This window comes from Nematolebias whitei, chromosome 2, assembly GCF_014905685.2.
Source record: "Nematolebias whitei isolate Nwh7 chromosome 2, NemWhi1, whole genome shotgun sequence".
Lineage (NCBI taxonomy): Eukaryota > Metazoa > Chordata > Actinopteri > Cyprinodontiformes > Rivulidae > Nematolebias > Nematolebias whitei.
The window spans coordinates 15,171,461-15,192,777 of NC_056499.1; the positions used below are offsets into that span (position 1 = coordinate 15,171,461).

The 21,317-nt window shown below is 41.9% G+C and overlaps 1 protein-coding gene across 1 annotated transcript in view; it reads right to left on the reverse strand.

Annotated features, from left to right (window-relative positions):
* The window catches only part of il16 (interleukin 16), a 38,935-nt gene that overhangs the window by 10,645 nt on the left and 6,973 nt on the right, over positions 1-21,317 (reverse strand). The window contains exons 3-11 of the mRNA XM_037693340.1: positions 21,042-21,147; positions 20,462-20,613; positions 15,232-15,342; positions 13,512-13,626; positions 7,058-7,131; positions 6,640-6,898; positions 1,895-2,012; positions 1,693-1,825; positions 1,177-1,250 (exon numbers count right to left, since the gene is read on the reverse strand). Coding sequence (XP_037549268.1) covers positions 1,177-1,250; positions 1,693-1,825; positions 1,895-2,012; positions 6,640-6,898; positions 7,058-7,131; positions 13,512-13,626; positions 15,232-15,342; positions 20,462-20,613; positions 21,042-21,147 — 1,142 coding nt within the window. The remainder of the gene's footprint in view (positions 1-1,176; positions 1,251-1,692; positions 1,826-1,894; positions 2,013-6,639; positions 6,899-7,057; positions 7,132-13,511; positions 13,627-15,231; positions 15,343-20,461; positions 20,614-21,041; positions 21,148-21,317) is intronic.

Below are 21,317 nucleotides of genomic sequence, written 5' to 3' on the forward strand. Positions count from 1 at the left end.
AGATGTTAGACAGGGGTCAGATGTCAGACAGGTGTCAGATGTGAGACGGGTCAGATGTGAGACAGGTGTCAGATGCCAATCAGATGTCAGACAAGTGTCAGATGTCAGACAGGTGTCAGATGTCAGACAGGTGTCAGATGTTAGACAGGTGTCAAATGTTAGACAGGGGTCAGATGTCAGACAGGTGTCAGATGTTAGACAGGGGTCAGATGTCAGACAGGTGTCAGATGTGAGACGGGTCAGATGTGAGACAGGTGTCAGATGGGTGTGGTTACCTGGGTTGTGTCTGCTCTGTGACCTCTGGTCAGTGATTTTTGTTGTGTGTTTTTCAGGTCCTGGTTTGTAAACCCATAGTTCTGGTGGATGCTGTCGCTCAATGAACGAGTCACCATCTTCTGTGTTGGTGGAACTAAAGGACATGTCTGACTAAAGGTCCTTTCCAGACAGTGTTCACATCCCTGTCTTCTGTGAGAGCAGGTATCCTCTTTACACATTCCTTTGAAAAGATAAGAAAACGATCTGCTAAAATTTGAATCGTGGAGACTTTAATAAATTGTTATGAAATACCATGAGGCATGTATTCTCTTTAAACTCAACACAAGAAGAAGGATGCACGTAAAACACTTGAGTCATGGTTTGTGTTCACATTCATTTCTTCTAAACCTCTAGTCAATTATTGATTCATGAAGTCACTCCATCCTTTTGAAATCTAGGGTTTTACATCAAGGTCCAAACATCACATTCTGATGTCTGGACCATCTCAGCTCATCTGATATTTGAACATTTTATCTCACTGGTCTTAGATGGGTTTTGTTATCTGTATGCTGTTTGCTCTGTGATAATTGTTGGGATTGGTTGAAGACCTTGTAATGGGAGGAGATGATCTGTTTGATCTTCCACTGGTGTATTTGTAGAGTGTTGGCTTTTTTTTTTATTAAGAGAATCAGTTCAGGAAATATGCTTGGCTTTAAAAAGCCTCCATGGCTGACATGTTGGTATAAACTTGTTGGGTCAGCTGGAGGGAACTGCAGTTTTTTCTAAGATTTCAGTCAGGGATCATCACCTCAGGAGGATTATTGGCTCTTATATCCTCCATCCCCCCTCAAATAACACAACATCATGACCCATGTTACCGTGGCCAATAATAATGATCAAAGTTTACCATCAGTTTTCCACTGACTCTTGTTTTTTTCCAGTTTGCTGTTTTCCACCGCCTCGATGATGGCATCATTCAGCTGCTTTGCTGACACCTGTGAAAGAGTATGGAAATATTTACCATCATAATTAAAAAACACTGATGCTGTTTTTATCAGGAAAAAAAAAAACTTAAATCTAAAAATTTCCTCAAAACTATATTTTACATTAAAAGTTCAGAGTCAAAGTTTATATTAACAATGTTTAAGTTTCTAAGGTAAACTTTCAGGACGTTAGCATTCTTCGTGAGGCCAAGAACCACATCAGGATCAGTTTTAGCTCTTCACATGGACTGTTCTGAAACCTTCTTGCAGTCTATAGTCCAAACAAATAGTCCTTAGAAAACAGGAAGCAGAGCTGGTTCTGATGAGCGTTCGATGTGTGTGCCAACATTTTTGATGGACTAAAGGAATGTTATGATCTGCCTTCACCTTCAGCAGCCGGTGACAATAAATATTTATGTTACAACTAGATAAATGAAATTAAACATCTGCATACTTTGAGGTCAGGGTGGCGGCTGATGATGATGTAGACTGGACCTGGTTTGGACTGGCTCAGGATGGAGTAGACATCATTCAGGCCCATGCTGTAAACCAAAGTCTTGTTGATCTCCTTGATTTCATCCCCACATCTGAAGATATCAGAAGGTCACAGCCTGAACTCAAACAAGTTGTTCTGGCAAGTCTGTTTCATTCGTTACCTCAGTCTGCCATCAATGTGAGCGATGGATCCAGGAGAGATGGTGTGAATAAAGATCCCTGAACATCCTTCATCAGAGGGAACACAGCACAGTCCGATTCCCAACCCGACTCCTGCCTCTAGGAAGTTGCACACCGGTTACAACATAAAGGTCAGTTGGTCATAAATCAATCATTCTTTTTGTTTTAAAATGGCTGAACTGCCTCATATCTTTATGATGGTCATTGGTTGGCGCCAGGTATTGTTGCAAAATAAACCAGAACCTAAAGACTTCTGGTCCTAAAGTCTGGTCATATTTAAGAAATCCCTTCCAAACCCTCAAATGTCCACATCTAGGTTTGCATTTCAGAGTTTGATAGCTGTAGCTTCCGATAGAACAACTGAACGCTGCAGGGAAATCTTTTTCACACACACCATTGCTGCCACTATATTCAGAAGATCTACTCTTCAGAAGTGTTTTCCGTTTCCTGAGTTTCTCGGCATGGTATGATGGAACAGAATAAACCTCCTGACAAGAAGTTAAAGCTTTAAAAAGTTGGAAGGAAATACTTCTTTCAGACAAACTCTAAAGATCAAAAACATTCAGAACTAAAACGTTTAACTAGTTTGTTCTGTTTGTTGTCATAATGAATCTTCTTCATACTTCTACATACATTTTTTCTTCAATCTTCAAGGTTCAGTGCTTAGACCAATACTCTTTACTTTATACTATATTTATACTTGGACTATAATTGTTGGTATTTTTGTACCTCTGTTATTTTTTTTTATATTATGTTATTTTTATATCTTGTGTGATTCCTTGTGTATGTTCCTTTATACTATGGCACAACAATTTCCTGCGGGATCAATAAAGTTCAATCTTATCTTATCTTATCTTATCTTATCTTATCTTATCTTATCTTATCTTATCTTATCTTATCTTATCTTATCTTATCTTATCTTATCTTATCTTATCTTATCTGTGCTTCCATTAGGTAAAGTTATTAAACAGCATGAGAAAAATTTTCATTGTTATGCTGACGATACTCAGGTGTATTTGTTCATGAAACCCAGTGATTCCAGTTAGATTACAAGCATGTCTTAAAAACATAAATTGTTTTAAAGACATTGTTTGTCCTGTCCTCTCAAGCCCCAGCCAGTCAAAGCAGATGGCTGCTCATCCTGAGTCTGGTTCTGCTGGAGGTTTCTTCCTGTTAAAAGGGAGTTTTTCCTTTCCACTGTTGCCTTTGTGCTTGCTCAGGATGGGAGACTGTAACAAAGTGATGATTCAACGCAATCTGCTGGCTTCCTTAGATAGATAATTTTTACTAATAAGCTTTTATAATGTATGTGAAAGGGCAGCACGGTGGTGCAACTGGTAGAGCTGCTGCCTCTCAGCGAGCAGGTCCTTGGTCCCACAGACCAAAAACATGCATGTTAGGCTGATTGGTAACTCTAAATTGTCCCTAGGTGTGAGTGAGAGAGTGAATGGTTGTTTGTCTCTATGTGGCCCTGTGATGGACTTGCGACCCGTCCAGGGTGTACCCCGCCCCTCACACAGTGATTGCTGGACATGGGCACCGGCGACCCCCGTGACCCAAAATGGATGAAGCGGGTAAAGAAAATGGATGGATGGATGGATGGAATGTATGTGAATGTTTTTATACAGTGCACTGAGACGACTTCTGTTGGGACATGGTGATATAGAAATAATCTTACTTGAATTGTTAATTTTTTTCAGTTTGTTTCATTTGTTTTGTTTATTCAGTTTGTTTACATTGTTTCATCTGTTACATTGTTCAGTTTGTTCAGTTTAATTTGTTCATCCATCCATCCATCATCTTCCACTTGCTCTGAAGTCAGGTTGCAGGGGCAGCAGCTTGACCAGGGAGGCCCAGACATCTCTTTCCACAGCCACCTCTTCCAGATCTTCTGGGAGGACCCCAAATTATTCCCAGGCCATAGGTGAGGGTGGGAACGTAGCCTGACTGATAACAGAGAGCTTCTCCTTACAGCTCAGCTCCCTCTTCACCACTACGGACCAGCACAGAGTCTGCAATAAAGCAGTTGCTGCACCAATCCGTATGTCAATCACATGCTCCATTTTTCCCTCACTCGTGAACAAAACCCCAAGATACTTGAACACCTCTACTTGAGGCAGAACCTGAACCTGAAGAGAGCAATCAACACTTTTCCTAATGAAGACCATGGCCTCAGATTTGGAGGTGCTAATTCTCATCTGATTAATTTGTTCTATTTGTGAAATTTGTTCAGTTTGTCTCCTCCACTGATTCTTCTCTGAATCACCACCTTATTATGGTGGAGAAGTATGTGTGCCTGAAAGATCCTAGGAGCTATGCTGTCTGTCGGGGACCTTAGCGCTCTGACCCTAGCTTACCAAAGCTGGTTCTTGGGACATGGAATGTGACCTCTCTGGTGGGGAAGGAGCCTGAGCTTCTGTGCAAGGTTGAGAGATACCAACTAGATATAGTTGGGCTCACCTCGATTCACAGCATGGACTCCAGAGCCAATCTCCTTGAGAGAGGCTGGACTTTATTCCAATCTGGAGTTGCCCATGGTGAGAGGTGGCGAGCTGGTGTGGGTCTACTTTTGGCCCCCCACCTTGGTGCCTGTGTGTTGGAGTTTTCCCAGGTAGATGAGAGGGTGGCTTCCCTGTGCCTTGTCAGGGGACAGGCTCTGACTGTTGTTTGTGCCTATGTGCCAAATGGCAGCTCAGAGTATCCGGCCTTCTTGGAATCCTTGGCGGGGTTGTTGGAATGTGCACCAGCTGGGGACTCCTTTATTCTGCTGGGGTATTTCAAAGCACACATGGTCATGACAGTGTGACCTGGAGGGGTGTGATTTGGAGGAACGGCCTCCCTGATCTGAACTCAATCGGTGTACTTTTGTTGGACTTCTGTGCTAGTCATAGTTTGTCCATCACGAACACCATGTTCGAACATAAGGGTGTCCATAAGTGCACTTGGCACCAGGATGCTCTAGGTCGTAGATCGATGATTGACTTTTGTAGTTGTGTCATCTGATTTGCAGCCATTTGTTTTGGACACTCGGGTGAAGACAGGAGCTGAGCTGTCAACTGATCACCACCAGGTAGTGAGTTGGATTTAATGGCGGGGTAAGATGCTGGACAGACTCAACAGACCCAAACGTGTAGTGAGGGTTTGCGAGGAATGCCTGGCAGAAGAACCTGTCAGAAAGATCGTCAACTCGCACTTCCGTGAGAGTTTTAACTGTATCCCAGCTGAGGTGGGGTCATTGACTGCTGGGTGGGATCGGGATTCGGCCTTCATGATTACGCGAGGCCAGGGTCTGGCAATGGCCTTCTGCAAGTCACCAGCTCCAGCTTCGCAGTTACCAGCGGAGCTCTGAGCACACAAGGATGGGATCCGGAACCCGACCCCCGAGTTGGCACAACAAAGGATCTTCCGCAGTGACCAGCGGAACTTGGAGCCAGGGAGATGACGCCCTGCCCGGCCTGGCGCTCCGAAGCTCCGGGGGGAGGACCGGGGTAGACTAGCAGAGCTTCATCCAGCTTGCTTTGAAATATGTCGTCGGCCACCAAGCACAAAAAACGCCAGCACGTCAGCATTAGACCAAGATGTTGTCATTATTGTTTTAAAAATCTTTAAAATAGGTCCAGCCGCTGCTCCAGTCCGAGAAATTGCCAATGGTGGATCATTGTTTTAAAAAGTTTCTGAAGGATCCAGTGACTCCGCCCCCAACTCCGCCCCCGACCAATCAGTGACCGACAGTGTTCTGACGTCACGTTTTAGTACCTCTTCATTCAGGTTAGAACCACAGAGCCAAGGGTCCTCAAAATAGTAACAGGTTCTTAGTACCGCCTCAGAACCGGGCCAAGTCGGGTCCATTCGGCCCGTACCGGTACTAATGGAAAAGGGGCATGTCTCTCGGTAGGCATGGGAATGCCTTGGAATCCTCCCAGAAGTGCTGGAAGAGGAGGCTGTAGAGAGAGATGTCTGGGCCTCCCTGCTCAAGCTGCTGCCCTCGTGACCAGACTTTGGAACCAGCAGAAGATAATGGATGGATGGATGGATGTTCAGTTTGTTAATTTTTTCATTTTGTTTAGTTTGTTTGGTTTGTTCAGTGTGTTGAATTTGTTGAGTTTTTGCATTTGTTAAGTTTTTGGATTTGTTCAGTTTGTTGAATTTGTTCGTTTGTAAATGTTGTTTAATTTATTTAGTTTGTTCAGTTTGTTTACACTGAACAAAACTATAAATGCAACACTTTAATTTAGCTCCCATTTTTCACGAGTTGAACTCAAAGATCTAAGAATTTTTCTAAGTACACAAAAGTCTTTTTCTCTCTAATATTGTTCACAGATGTGTAAATCTGTGTTAGTGAACACTTCTCCTTTGTCTGTATAATCCATCCACTTCACAGGTGTGGCGGATCGAGATGCTGATTAGACAGAACACTTATTGCACAGGTGAGTATTAGGCTGACCACAATAAAAGGCCACTCTTAGTTTGTTCAGTCTGTTTATTTTTTATTTTTTTATGATTACAGGTTTTCAGATAAACTCAACCCTGCAAGACGTCTTTTTAACGTTGTTGTGGTTTATCTGTTTACTTCAGTGACCTTCATGGATTTGTTGGCATTTATGGAAAGGCTGAAATAAATTAATCTGTTTCATTATTTATATATATTTACTTCTGAAGTTAACATATTTTATAATTGACATTTGGTCAGATTCTGGTTCTGGGTGTTCCGCCTCCTGATGCTGACCTTTGTGCAGGATGATTTCTTTCATGATCCGGTCTCTGGGTTTAACAGGTTGGTCTGTGGGGCTTAGTGTGTTACTGCTGTCCTTCAGAGAGCTGAGGTCAGAACCCAGCCATGTTGCGTCAGAACCCAGCCATGCCAAGCCTGTAGTGGAGCTGAGGGAGCGAGACCTGCTGAGCTGAAAAACTTGCTTCCGTCCACGTAAGGCCCCACCATGCAGACTGGTTTTTACCACCAGAGTCACCAGACCTTTTTTGATTTGCTGCAAAAACACAGTTCAGTTCTTTACCCTCTTGCTGACCTTTTGACCCAAGAGCAGCAGGGTTGAAACTACTGCTCAGCATGAAACAAACTAAATACAACCTTGCTTGTCAAATTAAAACACAAAATAAAGTGTCTGACCTTAAAAATAAAACCTTACTTTGAATCGGTGCAGAGCTTCATAGTGAGTCAGACCATAAAGGGAATCTCCGTTAACTTCCAGAATCTCATCACCTTCAACCACAAAAACACAACCATCAAACAAAATCAACAATTTAAAGAGTTTATACAGTACAATCATTATTTACAATTCAACATTAATACACTTTAAGTCTTTAATTTAGTTTAAAATGACTAACCTTCCCTTAAAAGTGACACTGTTTGCAGATGATTCATTTCAAGAATCATAATTTTCTTTAAACAGAAAAATCTTTTTATTTTTACTTCTGCATTTTAAAAAATGCTTTGTTACACCATAAATAAACTTAGTCATCATCTGACATGATAAGATTAAAAATAATATATTTTAAACTGTGATCTGGAACAAGTAATTATTCATTAATTAAAATGACCAGTTATCTCATCACTAAATGTTTCATTAGATTTTATTAACAATTTAAAATCATAATTCAGTGAAAAAAGCACATGATCAGAATCAAGATGGGGATCAGAGACAAGGTAAGGTCAGGATCAGGACCAGGATTGAGCTGCCAGATGACGTTAAATTAACAGAATTGATCTTCTTCTTCTTTCAGCTTTTCCCTCTTCAGGGGTCACCACAGCGAGTCACCCTTCTCCATCTCACACTGTCTTCTGCATCCTCTGTCCTCACTCCAACTAACTCCATGTCCTCTCTGTGTCCATATATCTCCTCTTTGGCCTTTGTCTTTGTATTTTTCCTGGCAGCTGGATTTCTAACATCCTTATACCAATATCCCTACTTTCCCTCCTCTGGACATGTGCAAACCATCTCGGTCTGGCCTCTCTAACTTTATCTCCCAGTTGTTCAACCTGTGCTGTATCTCTGATTATCTCATTCCTAATCTTATCCATCCTTGTCACTCCTAATGAGAACCTCAACATGTTCATTTTGTCCACTTCCATTTCTGTTTCCTGTCTTTTTAATCAATGCCACTGTCTCCAGACCATATAACATACTGTAGCTGGTGTAATATTCCCAGTTCTGTTGTGTATTGTTTGAAAACTGTGCAACCTAGTGGACACTTTGGGAATTAGAGAATCTCCAGATGAACAATAAAATGGACGCATGTATTTGAGTGCTGCAGTCAGCAATAAAATTTATGTTGTGCTCCCAGCTAGGTTGTTTTCTTATAAGCTTCAGAAACACTACAGCTGGTCTCACCACTGTCTTGTAAACTTTTCCTTTGACCTTTGCTGACACCTGTTGCAAATCACTCCTGAAACTTTTCTCCATCCACTCCATCCTGCCTGAACTCTCTTTTTCACTTCTTTACCACACTCCCCATTTTCCTGGACAGTGGACCCCGAGTACTTGAAGTCCTGCACCTTTGTGACCTCTGCTTCTTGTAGCCTCGCTGTTCCACCGGCCTCCCTCTCATTTACACACATGTACACTGTCATTTCGGCTGACTTTCATTCCTCTTCTTTCAAGTTTATACCTCCACCTCTCCAAGTTCTCTTCCACCTGTTCCATGTTCTCACCACAGATCATAATATTGTCTGCAAACCTCCATCCAGTCCATAGGGATTCCTGCCTGACCTCATCTATTAATCGGTCCATCACCAGAACAAACAAGAAGGGGCTCTGAGAGCCGATCCTTGATACGATCCCACCTCCACCTTGAAGTTATCTGCCACTCCTACAGCACATCTCACCACTGTCCTGCTGTCCTCATACATGTCCTGTACCAGTCTAACATGCTTCTCTGCCACTCCAGATTTCGTCATGCAATACCACACCTCCCTCGGCACGCTGTCATATGCTTTTTCTAAATCCACAAAGACACAATGGAGTTCTTTCTGACCCTTTCTATACTTCTCCATCAGCATCCTCAAAGCAAAGATGGCATCTGTGGTGCTTTTTCTTGGAATGAAACCATACTGCTGCTCACAAATTGCCACCTCTCGTCTAAGTCTAGCTTCCACAACTCTCTCCCAGATCTTCAATGTGTGACTCATCAACTTAATTCCCCTGTATTTGCTACAACTCTGTACATCACCCTTGTTCTTAAAAATGGGCATCAATACACTTCTCTTCTATTCTTCAGGCATTTTCCCGCCTTCAAATATGCCGTTAAATATTTGAGTCAAAAACCTCACTGCCGTCTCTTCAAGACATTTCCAAACCTCCACTGGCATGTCATCAGGTCCTACTGCCTTTCCTTTCTTCATTCTTTTCAGAGCTTTCTGGACTTCACCCTCGCTAATCTTTCCCACTTCCTGGTCCACAGTTTCTATGACCTCTACTCTTCTTTCTCTTTCATTTTCTTCATTCATTAGCTTCTCAAAGTACTTCTTCCATCTTCCCATCACACTCTCCTTACTTGTTAGAACATTACCATTCCTTTCTTTAATAAGCCTGACCTTCTACACTTCCTTTTCAGCCTGATCTCTCTGTCTCACCAATCAGTACAAGTCCTTCTCGCCCTCTTTAGTATCCAGCCTCCCATACAACTCATCATACACCTTCTGCTTTGCCTTTGCCACCTCCCTCTTTGCTCAAAATCCCATATCCTTATATTCCTGTCTACTCTCTTCAGTCCTCTCACTCATATTTCTTCTTGGCTAACCTCTTTTTTTGAATAGCTTCCTGCACTTCACTATTCCACCACCAGGTTTCCTTATCATCCATTCTCTGTCCAGATGACACACCAAGTACCTTCCTACCTGTATCTCTAATTACTGTTGCTGTAGTAGCCCAGGCATTTGGAAGCTCTTTCTTACTACCCAGAGCCTTCAACAGCTTATCTCTGAATTTCTCACAACATTCTTCCTTCTTCAGCTTCCACAATTTGGTCTTCAATTCGATTCAATTCAAATCAAAAATACTTTATTAATCCCAAAGGGAAATGATTTGTTGTTGTAACTCGTTATCCTCATTTCATTAAGAGATGTTATAGATGCTGATGGCTGTAGACAGGAAGGATCTCTTGTAAAGGTCCATCCCACAGTGGATCCTAAGAAAATGGCTGCAGATGCCGTCCGATCCATCCACCCAGACTCGGCTGGCCTCTCGGTTCCCCCGGGCTGTAGGACCACCCGAATGCTGGGCAGAACTCCTCCCAGAGTGACGGCCACTCCTCCCAGCTGTCTGCAGAGCTCCTCGTTGCTGCGGACAGCCAACTGTAGGTGCCGTAGGACGATCCTGTCCTTCTGCTGTCCTGAGCCGTGTTTCCTGCTAGTTCCAGGGTCTCAGTGGTCAGGCACTCGAGCACAGCTGGCAGGTAGATGAGAATGCGTCCACAGAACATCCTTTTCAACTCATTTGAGATTTGGGACTGTAGTTGAGATATTATTTGAGATGTTAATCAGCTGCTGTTGGTTAATCAACTGCCTTGTTGCCATAGTTACTCATAATAACAAATGTCCAAAACTTAAAAAGTTTCAGTAAAAATCCTTCCAGCTGCACAGCATCTGATACCAGAGGAAACGGTCATCCAAAAACTGGGACTTACATCCAGAAAAAGAGGAATTAAAGTTTCCAAAAGCAAAATCTCAGAATGAAAGTAACAGAGCTGCTCCAACATGCAGCCACCTTAAGCGGCGCAATTCTAGAACAATTAACAACAATAAACAACAAACCAAGCAGAACTGGTTTGTTCCACTTTGGAGGAAGCTGTTGGGGGAAGAATCAGTTTTGTTGTGTATTTCCTTGACTGATGAAGCCTTCCGGATCGAAGGCGAAACGTTTCAGCACAAAAAAAGAAACTGTCCAGATGACCTGACTAAAAAATGTTGGATTTTATACCTGGATTATTGAGCATGGACTTTTTTGTATTCAACCAGTTTGACAAGACTGTCCACAAGGAAGAGGGCCGGCAATGGAGGAGGGGGCATACCAAAGAGACCATCTTATCACAAGCAGAACTGGTTTGTTCCACTTTGGAGGAAGCTGTTGGGGGAAGAATCAGTTTTGTTGTGTTTCCTTGACTGATGAAGCCTTCCGGATCGAAGGCGAAACGTTTCAGCACAAAAAAAGAAACTGTCCAGATGACCTGACTGAAAAATGTTGGAGAGATGAACATCTTCCTTCTGATGAAAGGACCACGAAACAGTGCCAACTAAGTTTGTTTGGATAATTTAATTCATGAATCTGAGATAAACTTACCTAAATTTTAACGTTAAGAGCTAGACCTTAGTCCAAATTGAATCAAAACCCCTTTTCAAAGTCCTCAGATTTATGCCATTTACTTTCTAAAATAATATTAATTGTTCATATTCATATTCAACATTTGCCATAACTTTCATATCATAATTCAAACTGAAAATAAACATTACAGAATTGTATTTAATTTACGGATTCTTCATGTTTTCTTTGAGGGACATGAATTAAGTTTGTTACAAGAACTCATGGTTTATATATGTTTGAGGTGAGGCCGGTCCAGAGTAAATGCCTGTTAAAGGGTACGAGTTTGACCGGACCAGAAGTCCAATATCCTGTACATGTATTCCCCTACACATGTAAACCTAGCTAGTGTCCCCACATTTACAGTTGCAACCCTCAGTCCTACATTCTTCACTTTCCTCTTCTCCCTCTGTCTCCTGACATGTTTCTCTCCTCGTGGTCTTCGACTAACAGTAGCACAATTTCCGTCAGCACCCTGTTTGTCAACAGCACCGGTGGGGGTTGTTGTTAACCCGGGCCTCGACCAATCATTCGCTTTGATGAACTCGCATTATAGTTTTCACAAATGTGTTTTACGTCTGATGCCCTTACTGACACACAACCCTCACCATTTACCCGGGCTTTGGACTGGCACAAGAGATACACTGGCCTGTGCTCCCTAGTGGCTTGTTTCGAATTGATGTAAATTATAATCTAAGAAAACTAATAAAGGTTTTCCTGATGATTTTAGTTTAGTTCAGTGGTTCTCAAACTCTTCAGCTTTAGTTAGAGAGACTCAAGAAACAGTCCAATTAATTTAAAAGAGATCCTTGTCAGCAGCGCTTAAATGGGGGGTACCGCAAGGGTCCATCCTTGGTCCTCTCTTATTTTCTTTATACCTGCTGCCACTAGGTGCTATTTTCAGGAAACATAACATACCTTTTCATTTCTACGCAGACGACTGCCAAATCTACTTCCCCCTCAGACTCAACGGTACTCACTCTATTCAACCGTTACTGGACTGTCTGACTGACATCCGAGATTGGATGGCTTTAAATTTCTTGAGTTTCAACGAGAAGAAATCTGAAGTTATGCTGTTTCCTCCCAATGACACTATCACCAACCACTGCATCGACCTATCCGTTCTGTCACCGTTAGTGAAACAAAGAGTCACTAATCTAGGAGTGATACTTGACCCTTCTCTGAAACTCAACAATCATGTAAATATGATTGTTAAATCCTGCTTTTTCCAGCTGAGGCGACTGTCTAAGCTGAAGCCCATATTGTCCAAAAATAACCTGGAGACAGTAATTCATGCATTCATTACATCCAGGCTCGACTATTGCAACTCACTCCTTTTTGGTATCAGTCAGACCTCCATAGCTAGACTCCAACTGGTCCAAAATGCAGCAGCCCGGTTTTTGACCAGCACAAGCAAAAGAGAGCACATTACTCCTGTTTTGGCCTCCCTACACTGGCTTCCGGTTCACCTTCGAATCAAATTCAAAATACTCTTGTATGTCTATAAATCACAAAACAGCTCTGCCCCCTCCTATCTTACTGATCTGCTCCAGCCTTATGTCCCACCACGTTCTCTCAGATCAGCAGACCAGTTGCTCCTAACAGTCCCAGGAACCCGCCTCAAGCGCAGAGGTGACAGGGCCTTCTCTGTAGCAGGCCCAAGACTTTGGAATAAGTTACCTCAGCTCGTTAGACAGGCCCCCTCCCTCACAGTTTTTAAATCTCGCTTAAAAACACACTTCTATTCCCTGGCTTTCTGCACTGTGTGATCTGTGCTGAGTCTGTGTGCATCACACTGTGTTAGTCATGTTGCGGTTGTTGTTGTTATCCATTATTGTTTTTGTCGGTTTCTACTTTATGGTGTCCTGTTTTGTAATCTGTTGCTGTGTGCTTGTTCTGTGTGTCCCTGTACAGCACTTTGGTGTGCTTTGTCACTGTTTAAAGTGCTTTATAAATAAATTGGTATGGTATGGTATGGTATTAACACTATTTATGTGTTTAGAACATTTAAAAAATAAATTTATAGTCATTTTAAGTGATTCTTGTAGTTTTTCTCAGCACCCAGGATTAGGTGTTTATTGGCTCTCTTTGGGAATTCTGACCAGCTTGGATTCTTTGCCTAATCTATTGACCCAGGACCCGGTCTCATACATGTATCTCAGAATATTACCTGGATCAGATTACATTTTTTATTAATTTTTTTTATAAAGAATTAATTTTCTTCTAAAATTAGCTGTTACTGACACAGCGTGTTTTTGATATAAAACTGAAGCTCCAAATGTCTCACCCTCCTGCAGCCGTCCATCAGCAGCCGCTGCTCCTGAAGGAGAAATGGTCTTCACATAGACTCCCATGGGTCCATACGGGCTGTCCTGACCCCCCACGATACTGAAGCCCAGACCCTGAAAACAGCAGCAGAACCCTTAAAGCACTGCCTGATTAATAATGATAATAATAATAATAATAATAATAATAATAATAACTAGAACTGCAAGCAGTTATTACTGATGTCCAAGCCACTTGACGCATGTTGACCATGGCACATGTCGTCTGCAGCACCCTGTTGACCTTGTGTATCACAGACTTGTAGCATGATGAGGAATAATTATTAGGCATATTGGAGACCCAAAGTCTCGAGAGCTTTCTGTGCCAGCGTGTGTATGTATTTATTTATTTTACATGCTCTCCGGAAGGAAGCTGCATTCACTTGAACTGGGAAGTCTGATATTTGTCCGAGGTAACAGTATTTACACAGCATGTAAGTTAACGTGACTTCTGATGCATGCTCAATAATCCAGGTAGAAAAATCTCAAAGTTAAGTCAGGTCCTCTGGACAGATGCAAAAAGTAGAAAAATAAAATATAAAAATAAAAATTGTTGAAACGTTTCCTGTTTAATTCAAAAGTCTGAGGAGCTGTAAAAGCAGTTTTATAAATAGCCCCTTCTAATAATGGATCAATCAATTTGTTGTTGACATTCAAAACTAGCTGTTCACATGATAAAGGAGGACCATCAGACTAATGAATGATTGTTAGTACCCTGATGGCTGCTTGCTATTCACAGGGGGCTGAGTGAGACTAGCAATCACAGCATTGTAAGAGGGGGACAGTTGAACCCAGAGGCCTCCACCCCTGTTTAATGATGGACGATTTCTTTTCACAAAGATGGCCTCCTTTACTCCTCTCTCAAACCATCGTTCCTCTCTATCAAGGATGAGAACATCTTTATATATATATATGAATGTTTCTGTTCAGCGCCCTGAGATGACTTCTGTTGTGACTCTGCGCTATATAAATTAACTGAAGTGAATTGAATCTCCATCCCTGAAAGAGTGACTGCTGACCTACAGATGAGTGTAAACTGCAGTCCTGGCCTGATGATGTTGATCTTCTGTGATGGGCCATCCTTTTGGTCAATGGCTGTTTAGTTTCCCTGATGTAAGACTGGTCACAGCCCTGCTGACACTGAACAGCATACACAACATTACTCTGTTTGTGCCGGGGGACTGGATCTTTGGGATGAACCAGTCTTTGCCGTAATGTATTTTAGGGTTTAAAAGCCACTGGGATGTTATGTTTAGAAAATAAACGTCTCAATTTCTCTGAAACTCTCGTAACATGGAATGACCACTGGTCTGGGTTGCTTTTTTTCACCTGATGGCTGGCTGGAGTCCTGTTTGGGTTTCTTCTTTGCTTTCAGGAAGGCCCAGTCAGGATATCTACATTGCTCCAGGACCTGCCTTGTGTGGAATTTATCCTTCTGCCTGGTTCCTGAGTTAGTGGGGACGCAGTCAGCTGTGTGGTACCAGAGGGTGATGGGAGTCAAACTGCAAATACTGGTCTGTGTGGGTGGGTGTGCACTGCAGTACACATCAGTTTGCTGATTAGTATATCTCGCTAAACTAAAATAACAGCAATAATTTAGGTCACATGCACACAGTGAGGAGTATAAATGGTAGATAAACTACCCAGGAGAAACTTCTCAGTTTACAGTGTTCTGGTTCCCACCTTGCCATGACCCTTTATCAGCACAATACTGCAGATTATGAAGGCGTGCACGTTGCTGGACTGGTTCAACAGCTGAGCAGAACTGAGGGAGTGTGAGGGGTGGTCCACTGCCTGCAAAGGAGCAGCACACACACAATTACAAACAATTATACACAAATACCAACTTGTATTTCTATGCTTATTAGGACCATTACTTGACTTCCATTAATTATTGCATCCTAACCCTGACCCCAAGTCTAAACCTAACCTCTAACTCATTGTGCTCAATCATGCTGTGGATGTTTGCAGTAATGCATATTGTGCCACTTCCTGTTTTCTCTGCTGGTAGCTGGAATAATTTGTTTGCTTGAGAAATATTTTGTTTTACTGGATTTATCTATCTTCTACTCAATTTTACATTTTAGTACACAAACACTCTCGATACTGAGAGAATATTGATGATAGTGCACAGCAACTTTGTAATTAGTTTATGAAAGTAGTTAACCACAAAGAGGATTACCAATGTGAGTTAATTCATGGTAGGAAATGAGACAAGGGAGATGTCTGACATACATTGAATACACCGCTCTGATTCAGCACAGCAGAGTTCTGCTCTACCTCTTTGGTTCAGACGGACAATTAATTTCTGGAAGCTCACCTCTGAACGGGACATGAATGCTTTACTTTTGATTTACGAACCGTTTTGAGTTGTGTTCGCTGACAATGTGAACCTCGTCAACCTTAACCTACTCCATTTGTCAACCCGAGCATCATGACTCCCCAAGAACCTGATATACGACTATCCAATTTTTTGAAGGTAATGCCAGTCAATGTGGTGGATTTATTCTACAACGTAATCTTGCATTTAATTGTGCGCCGCTAACTTACTCCTTCAGTTCTTCTTGCATTACCTATATTATTAGCTCTCACAAAGGAGAAGCTCTCCAATGAGAGCGCATTTAACTCCAGAGATGACCCATCAAATCACTAACTTTTTCTACCTTTCTCAATGATTTCCTACATGCCTTTGATAATCCCCTTTAACAGGAGGAGGCAGCTCAAAAAATGTTCACACTACAGCAAGGTAAAAAGACCATTTCAGAGTTCACGATCCACTTCCGCATTGTTGCGGAGGAGTCCAAATGAGGGGAAAAAGCTCTGAAAGGAGATTTCATCAACGCACTAAATGAACAAATTAAAGACCAACTAGTCACTAGAGATGCCCCTTCAAAACTGGATGCAGGAAGAGGGCCACCTGCATCATGAAGGACCCCACTCACCCAGCACACACACTTTTTGTGTGCCTTCACGGCATCCCTCTGGACATTGTTTCAGACAGGGGACCCCAATTCATTTCACAAGTATGGAAAGCCTTCTGCCAATTCCTGGGTGCAACCTCCAGCTTAACCGTGGGTACCATCCCTAATCGAATGGATGAACCAAAAGGTGCAACCAGGAGCTTGAAGCCTCGTTAAGGTTCATGGTTCAAGGTTCTTTACATTTCTCACATAAAACAAGTAATCACTAGCTAATTAAACTCTCTGACCAACCTCCCTCCACCAACATGGTTGATCGACAATGAACTCACATTCACCATCAGGTGCTCCCTGGACAAATGATGCAGAGGACATGGGTTTTGATACCTGATGGACTGGGAGGGCTATGACCCGGAGGAGCGTTCATGGATCCCCAGATCTCTCATCTTAAATCCTGATTTAATATCATAATTTTATAGAGATCATCCTGATAAAAGCATGGAATCGCCAAGAGGTGATTCTTTAGAGGTGGGTACTGTGAGATTTCTAGGTTTCCAGCCACACTCACCACAGCTGCAGCCCATCCTAATCAGCCACCACTCCACATCTGCACCTGATTTGGAAGACTGCTCTGCTGAGTACAAAGTACATAAGCTACAGCCTGATGTTCTTCGGATGCTGGGACATTATGACTCAGTCCTCACCTCCTTCTACAGATGTGCAGTGGAGATCAACCTGTGCTATAGCATCAACGTGTGGCACGAGGCTGCACAGCTGCAGAAAGAAAAGCTCTGCAGAGAGTGGTGAAGGCTGCACAGAAGACTGTTGATGTCAGCCTCCCCACCCTACACCTTCAGATGCAGGAAGAGGGCCACATGCATCATGAAGGGCCCCACTCACCCAGCACACACATTTTTTTTGCCCTGCTCCCCTTAGGCAGAAAACTGTGGAACATTAAGTGTAGAACCACCAGACTGAAGAACAGATTCTACCCTGAAACTTTTAGACTCGTAGATCCCTAACCAGGATCATCACTGTAATGCTTCTTTAATTGATGGTATGTGACTTATCTGTGCTACTGATTATCCATGCTGCTGATCTCATGCTGCTGATTAGCTCATGCTGCTGTATTCATTCATACCCATCTACTCACTACAGACTCATGTTCGGGCTGCTGTTTAATGTACTGTATTGTTTTACTTATTAGTGTTTAGCATATACTGTATCTTAGATCTTTTAGCGTATCGTTTAGCATTTGTTACTGTTCATTTAGCATGTATCTCCTGGTTCTTCTGAGCATCCCCAGGCCAGATATCTGAGTCTACCCTGCAGTCATCCTAATCCGATGTCTGAACCACCTCAGCTGACTCCTCTTAATGAGGAGAATCAGTGGTTCTACTGAGCTCCTCCTGGATGATGGAACTCCTAATTTTTTCTTTAAGACTGAGCCTTATTATGATAGTCCATGCTGCTGATTTCTTGCCTTTAAGATTCTATATGCGTACCCATCTACTCACTACAGACTCAGACTGCTGTTTAATACACCATATTATATTACATTATTATTGTTTAGTGTATATCTTAGATCTTTGTATATTGTTTATTTTTTAATACTTTATCCTTTTGGTCAGATTTGTTGATAGCAGTCACTTCTTCAATCCTGGTAGTACATGCCATGCAGGGGCTTATCTTTCCATCATGGCTCCTCTTGTTCCACCACTTCCACATTGGGTTTCTGCTACTGCCTGAGACATTTATTCATCAGTTCATTGTCAGGGGCTATCCTCCTGATGTCCTCCAGGCTCTTAGTTGTTTAATCCTATATACAGTGCCTTGCGAAAGTATTCAGCCCCATTGAACTTTTCAACCTTTTGCCACATTTCAGGCTTCAAACATAAAGATATAAAATTTTACTTTTTTGTGAAGAATCAACAAGTGGGACACAATTGTGAAGTGGAATGAAATTTATTGGATGTGTCAAACTTTTTTAACAAATAAAAACTGAAAAGTGGGGCGTGCAATATTATTGGGCCCCTTTACTTTCAGTGCAGCAAACTCACTCCAGAAGTTCAGTGAGGATCTATGAATGATCCAATGTTGTCCCAAATGACTGATGATGATAAATAGAATCCACCTGTGTGTAATCAAGTCTCCGTATAAATGCACCTGCTCTGTGATAGTCTCAGGGTTCTGTTCAAAGTGTAGAGAGCATCATGAAGACCAAGGAACACACCAGGCAGGTCCGAGATACTGTTGTGGAGAAGTTTAAAGTCAGATTTGGATACAAAAAGATTTCCCAAGCTTTAAACATCCCAAGGAGCACTGTGCAAGCAATCATATTGAAATGGAAGGAGTATCAGACTACTGCAAATCTACCAAGACCCGGCAGTCCCTCTAAACTTTCCCCTTGAACAAGGAGAAGACTGATCAGAGATGCAGCCAAGAGGCCCATGATCACTCTGGATGAACTGCAGAGATCTACAGCTGAGGTGGGAGAGTCTGTCCATAGGACAACAATCAGTCGTACACTGCACATATCTGGCCTTTATGGAAGAGTGGCAAGAAGAAAGTCATTTCTCAAAGATATCCATAAAAAGTGTTGTTTAAAGTTTGACACAAGCATCTGGGAGACACCAAACATGTGGAAGAAGGTGCTCTGGTCAGATGAAACCAAAATCGAACTGTTTGGCCACAATGCAAAACGATATGTTTGGCATAAAAGCAACACAGCTCATCACCCTGAACACACCATCCCCACTGTCAAACATGGTGGTGGCAGCATCATGGTTTGGGCCAGATTTTCATCAGCAGGAACAGGGAAGATGGTCAGAATTGATGGGAAGATGGATGGGGCCAAATACAGGACCATTCTGGAAGAAAACCTGTTTGAGTCTGCAAGAGACCTGAGACTGGGACGGAGATTTATCTTCCAACAAGACAATGATCCAAAACATAAAGTAAAATCTACAATGGAATGGTTCACAAATAAACGTATCCAGGTGTTGGAATGGCCAAGTCAAAGTCCAGACCTGAATCCAATCGAGAATCTGTGGAAAGAGCTGAAGACTGCTGTTCACAAACGCTCTCCATCCAACCTCACTGAGCTCGAGCTGTTTTGCAAGAATGGACAAGAATTTCAGTGTCTCCATGTGCAAAACTGATAGAGACAAACCCCAAGAGACTTGCAGCTGGAACTGCAGCAAAAGGCGGCACTACAAAGTATTAATGCAAGGGGGCCGAATAATATTGCATGCCCCACTTTTCAGTTTTTTATTTGTTAAAAAAGTTTGACACATCCAATAAATTTCATTCCACTTAACGATTGTGTCCCACTTGTTGATTCTTCACAAAAAATTTAAATTTTATATCTTTATGTTTGAAGCCTGAAATGTGGCAAAAGGTTGAAAAGTTCAAGGAGGCCGAATACTTTCACAAGGCACTGTAGTGGCTCAGACACTCACTAATCCTCTACCTCCCTCCTCTCATCATATAGTTTCAGGGTGCTGTAATTGGGGTGAAACCCTCCATGTGTCGTGAGGAGCTTTTGAATTTTGATTTTAGTGTTTTTTATGTCCTGCTTTGACCAGATCCATTATATGAGCTGGGTAACTGATAACTGGCACTGCATATGTGTTGATGTCTTGGACTTTGTTTTTGCCAATCAGCTGACTCTTCCGGCTCTGCCTTACTCTGTACATACATGATTGTGGCTGACTTTTTTGCAGCCTCATCATGATTGCCATTTGCCTGTGGGGTTCCAAAGTGTTTGTTGCTGTCCTGGACATCTCCAATGTTGCCTTTAGGTAGTTCAACCCCTTCATTTGTGCTCACCTTGCCTCTCTTACCTACAATTGACTGCATTTATCCAGTCGCAATGCCATTCCAGTGTTCTTGCTGTAAATCCTGGTGAGGTGAATAATTGTTCCATGATATTCATAAATACATTTTGCAATGACCTCCCCCTGCATAGACATTGTTTCTGATGAGGCCAGTACCTGAGTATGGGTGTGAGAAAACTCCAGCTGTTGGGACAGAGACTTCCTCGTTTTATAGAAACCACCATTTTCACGAGGACTGGTGTACAACTCAGGAGACTTCATGATGATGCTGTCCAGATCACCGATCCAGTAGGGGTGAACACCTGGTTCTGTAAAGAGCATCATTGAAAAAAATATAAAATCAAGCTTTTAGGCTGGAGTTAATGGGTTATATAATTTACTTCAGTATTTTACAGATGCAATTCACAATATTGCTGAGAGAACTTTTTTTAAATTGTTCAGTGATTGGCAAAAAAAAAAGTTATAAAATCTAAAATCAAACTTTTTTTTTTCATTTAACAAAATGCACTCAGGTCAAATTAATTTAGGCAACAAATGCTGATTACCAATAACAATCTTTGGATATGAAAGAACAATATAATATTTTCTGGAAGAGTTTTGACCTTTTGTAGACTTGAAATTGAAGTAAAATGTGCCAAATAATTTTGATCCTTGAAGTTTAGTCTGTTCAAAATGTTTTTGAAAACAAAACCTAAGCATCTGTAATAAACAGTAAAAGGAAGTAAATGGTGCATACTGGTTGAACTGAACTGTGTCAGAATGTCACTCATCTCTTCCTGTGGATCGTCCGCAGTCTTTGCCTCGTTCCTGCTTATCTCATCATTTACCTCTGGGATGGGTAACTACACACAAATACACACAACCAAGTAAACTCCAGACTGAGTATTAGCTGACTTGGCAGCCTTTTGCCCTCTAGAAATGACTATAAATATGTATATTTAGAAAAGCACTATACAAATCAAATGTATTATTATTATTATTATTATTATTATTATTATTATTATTATTATTA